This window comes from Sinocyclocheilus rhinocerous, unplaced genomic scaffold, assembly GCF_001515625.1.
Source record: "Sinocyclocheilus rhinocerous isolate Xijiao unplaced genomic scaffold, SAMN03320098_v1.1 scaffold2415, whole genome shotgun sequence".
Classification (NCBI taxonomy): Eukaryota; Metazoa; Chordata; class Actinopteri; order Cypriniformes; family Cyprinidae; genus Sinocyclocheilus; species Sinocyclocheilus rhinocerous.
Genome location: NW_015666566.1, coordinates 152,058 through 159,573, shown reverse-complemented (window position 1 = coordinate 159,573; position 7,516 = coordinate 152,058). Strand labels below are relative to the sequence as shown.

Genomic DNA, 7,516 nt, shown 5'->3' with positions numbered 1-7,516 from the left:
CTCTTAGATCCAGAGCAGAGAGGTGAGTGCGACTACATCTTCTTCGATCCCAGATCCAGAGATTGTGCATCTTTGCACAAGCACATGTCTGAAGAAGTCTGAAAGAAGGGGATCCCTTTGGATTGTTCATTCTGGACTGTGGAGCTCTAGATCATCGAAGACCAAAGAAGTTGTGGTTAACTCCAGGGCTCCTTACCAGCAAGTGGACATGACGTAGTGGGACTGAGGCCTATGGTTACCGCAGTATGGGGAGACCCTGTCATGGGTGGAGAAGGGACCACACCATCTTGCTGTGGCTTTGAGATCTTCCAGAACTGCTGGGGCTCCCGACAGAGTCAGAGGAACAGGAGAGTTCAACCTGAGGTAAAGATTTATGGAGTTCTGCCGGCAGAATGTGCCGTCTCCTAAAATGTCCACCCCCGTAGTACTGCTAATGAATCATGGATAAGTGTACCTACAACTGTAGATCAGCTAGATTGCATTTCAGCTTGTTTAGTGCATTTGTAACAGTAGATATTTTCGAAAAGGCTTTGTTCACATTCCAGATTTTGTCCTTTTAATTCTGTGTTCTGATTCGTGTTCTGCAGATGTGATATTTCAAATGCAAAGTGATCATTTCTCTTTAGTTTACAATTCAGATAAGCTTCACATTGATTGTGGAAACCTCTATAATGCTTTACAGCCTGTTGTGAACAACTAGGTCTAATTACCTGTTGCTTAAATAGATGCTAAATAGATGCTAAATAGAATGCTCTCAGAACACATTAATGTTTTTCTTCACAATGCATAAAAGGTATTACCTAGCGAAATGTCCGTCCTGCTCTTTTACATAGAGCGGCTGGTGACAAGTGGCTGCACTTTGTGAGAAAAAGTGTGCAAAAACTGAACCCTTAGGGCAGAGGTTCTCAACTCTGGCCATCGAGGTCCACTTTCCTGCAGAGTTTAGCTCCAACCTTGATCAAGCTCACCGGCCTGTAACTTTCTAGTGATCCTGAAGACCTTGATTAGCTTGTTCAGGTGTGTTTGATTACGGTTGGAGCTCAACTCTGCAGGAAAGTGGACCTCGAGGGCCAGGGTTGAGAACCCATCCCTAAGGGGTACAACAGCTTGGCAGTATTTGAAATACATGTATTTGAAATGCAAAATACTATTTTGTTTTTAAATACCTTTTTTGCATTTAAATACATTTAATCTTAGTATTTTTGTATACAAATTACAATTGTACAATTGTGTACAAATACATAAGGTACTTTGCCAATAAACCTCCTTATTAGACTGCTGATTTCCTGGATCAACAAGTATACAAAAATACTAAATACAAAAATACTAAGATTAAATGTATTTAAATACAAAATACATTTGACTTTTTCCATAGGTATTTAAATACAAAATACAAAATAGCCCATCCCTGCAGGAAATCAGCAGTCTAATAAGGAGGTTGATTGGCGAAGTACCTTATGTATTTTGAAAATACACGACTTTTATTAATAACAGTTTAAATACTGAATCGCTACATTATATTTTCCAGCAATGTGAGGATAAAATTGCTGTTTTTGAAGTAAACTCTAAAAATAGAAACGCACAGACGCGCATATACGCAACTTATGTATTTAAATGCAAAAAGGTATTTAAAAACAAAATAGTATTTTGTATTTCAAATACTGCCCATCCCTGACCATAACAAATTTAATTTCAGTTTGTTTCTCACTCAGTTATCATATGTCTTCAGAAGACTAGAAAAATAGTGCATGAGTCATAGGGCTTGACAGCTGCAGTCATCCATACACTTTCATATGGAGCAGTCTGGAAAGTCTGCTACTTCTAGACTAATTCTAACTACTTTTATGTTCCATGAAAAAAGGCTACATATTTTCAACATTAATGGGAGTGGATGATAACAGAGTTTTCATTTTCAGGTGAATCTCAGACAAGACAAGCATTTTGGATCAAAGTGTTGAGATGATCAAAGGATTCCTGACTCAGCCTTGTTCAAAAAGCCTGATCAGTTCTCTCTAGCATTTCCCTGTGCTGCTGTATACGGCCTTCATAGTCATTAATTAAATACTTATGCTAATAAAATCATTTATTAAATGGCTGATTAGAGAATGTAAATAAGCAGTCTATCACCTTTTAATCATTACTACATCCACAGCAGCGATTGTGTGAGTGTTGGTATTTACCTCACACGTTTCCATGACTGGTTTCAGTCATGCAGAGCTGTTAGTTTCTTAATAAAGGAGCCTTGAATGGGATGGAACAGAGATGCTGGCAGGCTGCTGAGGATTGGGCTGGGAAAGAGGTGTCATGCATGTGCCCTCTCTGAGCTCCATTGTGCTGAATGAGCACTCCATCAGGAACAGTTCATCCCCATAGCTCACCATGATTACTGTGCCTCTGTGTTATGTAACATAAACACTAATCATAATCAGGCCTCGTTCCCTCCTCCCACCACAGTGAGAGTGTTTGTTCTTTTGTCCCACACCTTTGTCTCTCTACTGATCTATCTCTGTCTTTTGTAGACAGTCTAGTTTGCGCTCTCAATGTAATAATTGGTTACAGCATAAAAAATTTCACCTAAAAACGAACATTGTCATTATTTACTCGATCTCATGTCTTTCTTTCAACTTTACTATGGTCTGCTTTTATAGTGTTTTTATATTTTGCAGGGGATGAACTGTAGTTGTATGGATCTATTAGAAAACAGCAGAATATGTGTTTGGAAAGACATGAGATTGAATAAATAATGACAGAATGAACTTAGTCTTTAAACATTAATCCATATTCAATGCATTTAGATTCGCATTTAGATTTCAAAAATACTCTTTAGCTATAGTAGGTATTTATAGAGGCACTCACTATGTACAGTATGTTCAAATCCAATCCAAATGCCATGCACTGTGGTTTGGTTATGCTAAAATTAAATGCCCTCCATTTTTCTCCATCCTATCACTGATTTTCAGAACTACAATCACTATTTTTCTTAGGCCTAAATTAGTAGACACAGGTTGTATCAGATACAGTGAAAAGCTTCCGCCTCTGCCATGCTTGTTACATGTGAGCAGAGCTAGTCTATAGGGAATAGGTGTGAAGAAAAGTGTCAACTTGCTACCTTCTATATTTGCCATTTATGAAGGCTTGAAGTGTTTTGTATAGCTAGAATAAGTCAAACTGTCTCCAGTAAAATAGACTTTTGATGGCCATCTGATAAAAATTCAATAGACATTACAAATGGTTTAAAAAGATACTGATTTTTATATATTTCATTAAACATAAATATATCACTATAGCTCACAGCAATCAATTTTTCCAATAAAGATGTATCTGTCGTCGGCAGACTTAGGGGCTCTTCACACATTCTCACTTTCCCACTGTGAGATTTTTTAATTGGTTGGTCTATGGAAACATGCAGCCTGATATTTTGTGCCAATGCCTGGCACCAAGATGCCATGCCAACTTAAAAACAGTTAAGCTATTAAAAACTCATCTCAGACCCCCAACATGAAGTTAGTACTCTGCACTTCAATGATAGGATTTAAAAAAAAATATTATTTGTAATTGTTCTATTGTTTAATATTGAACATATACAGTATATTACTAATATTACAATTGTGCTTATTTTCTGTTATATTATGTTTTGATAAAAAAAATAATTAAACAATTAAATTTAATTTACCAATAATATTTGATTCTATTCACACACATTTATAACTCATTATTGTTGTTGTTTTGTTTTGTTTTTTGTGCAAAAGTGTCCCATATATTTGGCTGGTTGTGTGATCTCAACATGTCTACCCCCACAATGTGGGACCACCTTTATGTAGAATATAATCGCTTTATTTTCACCGCTCAGTCATAATTATTCACCTAAACACATTTGTCAACAGTACTATTCATTTTTAGGTGTAAAAATTGACTTTTTTCACTAATGCAACTAGCCTACACGATCTCCCGTTCAAATCAAAGCCCAATTAATCACGGAGGTAATAAGGTTGAGTGAGGGGCGTTTTTAAGCTCTTGGCTCGCTCACTGCTCTTCTGTCATTTTGAAATACACATGGCTTTGGGAATGACGATGTACTGATAGGCGTTATTTATTGGGGTCCCATCGTTCGTTGACAGATGGAAACTTAAAGAGAGAGGCAGTAAACGGATAGTGGCGAAGGCGGTGCCGTTGCATACTCAAAGCTGGTGTCAAAGGAAATTGTGAGCGGAGGCACTCGCGGCAAGTAGACTACACACTAAAAAACTCGTGCCTGCAAGCCGGTTGTGTTATTGGAGGCTAACTTGTGCAGCTGCACATTTGGACATTGTGCCATAACTGTCCTGGATTACCACTTTAGGAGCGCCATGACTTGGCAAACAAATGCAGTGTGTTAGGATGGAAGGAATATGGGTTCAGTGATAGGTAAGCGCACGTAAACAAATCTATATAGAGTGCAGGCAGGCTGGAAAACCTGAACAGGTGGCATATCTCGGGGCATACACGTCCAAGTGGAGCAGACGGACAGCTTGCCTCTTTCCGTTAATCTCCTGCTGACGAAAGCTTTTCAACCCCTCTCTGCCTCATCGGGAAACACTTCATTTCGCGAAGTTCTTGCTACTATTTTCCAGTGCTGACAGAACGGGTTCCGGTGTCTTACTGGATTCTTGAGATGCACATGCAAGTTTCCTGCTGGATTTAATAGCGAACGTGTTCTTTCTTTCTTTCTTTCTCATGCCTTATGACTTGGATGTGGATGTGATATCCACGTGTCAAAAAGCGACATGTTTCCTGAAATTAATAACAAGGTAATGTATGATTAGCAAGTTATGCCTTCCTTCGCATGCATTTAGGATTACTCTTGTTAAAAGCTTCAAAACTTATATTTGCAGCATATTTATCTGGTTGTGGTTGTACTGAAGTTTGCTATCAGGCTATTATGAAAAAAAAAAGTTTTAACAGTATAGCCTACAGTCGTAGGCTATATGAAATAATTTATTCATGTATGTTTTATTAGATATTATTGGTACGCCTTTTAAAATGTAGCCATATCATGGAAAGCACAGTTTATGTAATACCATAATGATATTTCATACAGTTTATTGCTGTTATAGCGGTAACTTGGTATCAGTCTCCACTGTTCTTAAAAAGAAAAAGAAATTAACCGGGGGGAAAAAATCGTTTTATTAATAAATTTTTATTTCAATTATATGCATGTTAATTATTATATATTGGTATTTTATTTTTTTACAAACTTTTATTTTGGCGGAAACTATAATCATAATAGGGCTAAACTATAATGCTGTCATCAAAAGAAAAGTGTGTGTATGTATATATAGTTTATATTTTTGTATAAAATATATAGCTAATTATAAGCCTATATATACTTTTCAGAAGAAGAAAATGTGGTTACCATGGTAATTTTGTAAGGGACTATAAAGAACTTCCTTACATTGTTTTATTTGGTTATTTGCTCAGATTTCATTGCACTTCGCCTTCTAAGAATCGGAACTCACAGTAACACGAGAGTCTAGGCCTATTTGATTGCGTTCCGTTCTGTGTATTTTCGGTTTTATTGATTATAACGTTTAAAGTGCAAGGTTACAATAAATTATGTAGGAGTCCCAATCTTCTATTCATCCTGCCACTCCAGCATTGAGATTTATCCCACTGCTGTGTTTAATGAAATGCATTGGCAACAGTGCATTGTCTGTGTTCTGTCAAAGATTGATGTTAAAAGCACCCCTTGCACCCTATGAGTATATTTGGTCTGAACATGTGATGCTTAGGATGCTTAAAAAACCTCAAGCCAGTGTCTAAGTATGAACCATCCTTTAAGGTGACTGCCAGCAAATGATTCAGTACTGAGCTCCAAGTAAAGGCATTAAGAGTCTTGAGTATTAAGAACGGCATATGATGTATATTTGAGCCTTTTGGGGTGTGGTTTGGGCTTCACTCATGATCATAGTTTCTTCTTTATTGGGGTGGCCCAAATCCTCTATTGGTCTGTCTGTGTATGTGATACCAAAATGTGTAAACCATTGGTGGTGGGCTTAAACACCAATTTATTTTTTAAAATAGCATATGGAATATAAAATTGGGCTCATTGTAGAGTGAAAGTCATTGGTTTAGCTCACAGTAGACTCTTAAAAATAAATGTTCCACTGGGTGTTTTCAAAGTGATGCAACAGAATAACCATTTTTAGTTCCCCAAAGAACCTTTCAGTGATCTGTTCTTATAAGATCCATTTTTCTTAGTGCAAAGAACAATTTAACAATCTAAAGAACCTTTATCCATTATAAAGAACTTTTTGTGGAATGGAAGGTTTCCATGAATGTTAAAGATTCTTCATGGTTTAACCATAGATGCCAATAAAGAACCTTTATTTTTAAGAGTATAATTTAGGGATGCGTTGATATACAAATTCTGGCCAATAATTGTTTTCATGATTTTTAAAAGTCTATTCTATTTTGTTTTAATATAATTAAAATGAAAATCAAATGTTTTATATGCTACAATCAAATTTAGCCATCACAACATTAAAATGTAAGCACAAAAAATTGATATTCATTTTGAGATTGACTAAATATTACATTTTACAGAATTAAATTGTTAATATTTTTAAAGATGAACTCTAAGTGAGCTTGAAGCTCGATGATTACAAAAGTAATCTACATGTAAAAATGAGAAACTATCATGCACAATTAAATATCCAATATTAACCAATTCCGATAAATCTTATATTGGCTGAAAAACAAAATCACTCAAAAATTGCTACTAAATTTCGCTAATACAAAGAAACAGCAAGTAACACATTGAATTAAATGTGAAATTTTGAAGTAGAAAATCTGAAATAGTATTTTCTTGTACTCCAATAATCTTTGCTTTATTTACAACTTCGAAAGCAAATAATTTTTAATGGTGTGGTACCAATATTTTGTGCATCCCTAATCAATATAGATCAGAAAAATGTCAAATCACCCAAGGAATGAATGCAATTTTTCTTGCATTTTATTGGCGAATCTGTCTCACCCTTGCATTGCACACTGACCCACACTGTAACACAAAGCCCTTGGTCCTGAACATAACAACTCAAAGGTGTTAATATTTGAATGAGTCTTTTAAAGCCCAGGGCTCACATTGCACAGCTGACTGGCCGCAGTCTAAGTGTAACAAATTTTTACTGCCTGTTTTCTAAATGCATCTCTTTGTTGCTGCCACACTGGAATCCATGTACTCTCTGATCCCCCCCCCATAAGCCAGAATGTATTTCGCTGTATGTGAATGAATGCAGTTAAGTCCCAACACATCAGCATGGCAAAACCTCCCGCTGCTTGGCCAAAAAACCACCATATGTTTTGGACTCTGTAAATAATCACCCTGTGGATTAAGGGTGTGAGAGCCACATAAATCTCCAAGGTGTGTATACAGGCGAGATCAACCCGTTGTCTGTATGTTTCTTGGCCAATCTGTTTGACTTCTGCTATAGGCCCGCCAATATCCTCTCTTTGTATCTCACCCCCCCCCCCCACCCCC

The 7,516-nt window shown here is 36.7% G+C and overlaps 1 protein-coding gene across 3 annotated transcripts in view; it reads left to right on the top strand.

Moving 5' to 3' along the window:
• Nucleotides 1-4,035: 4,035 nt before the first annotated feature.
• Nucleotides 4,036-7,516, top strand: part of LOC107732816 (dual specificity tyrosine-phosphorylation-regulated kinase 4-like) — a 21,095-nt gene continuing 17,614 nt past the window's right edge. For all 3 annotated transcript variants that reach the window (XM_016544235.1, XM_016544234.1, XM_016544232.1), the window contains exon 1: nt 4,036-4,787. In XM_016544235.1, coding sequence (XP_016399721.1) covers nt 4,764-4,787 — 24 coding nt within the window. In that variant the 5' untranslated portion in view covers nt 4,036-4,763. The remainder of the gene's footprint in view (nt 4,788-7,516) is intronic.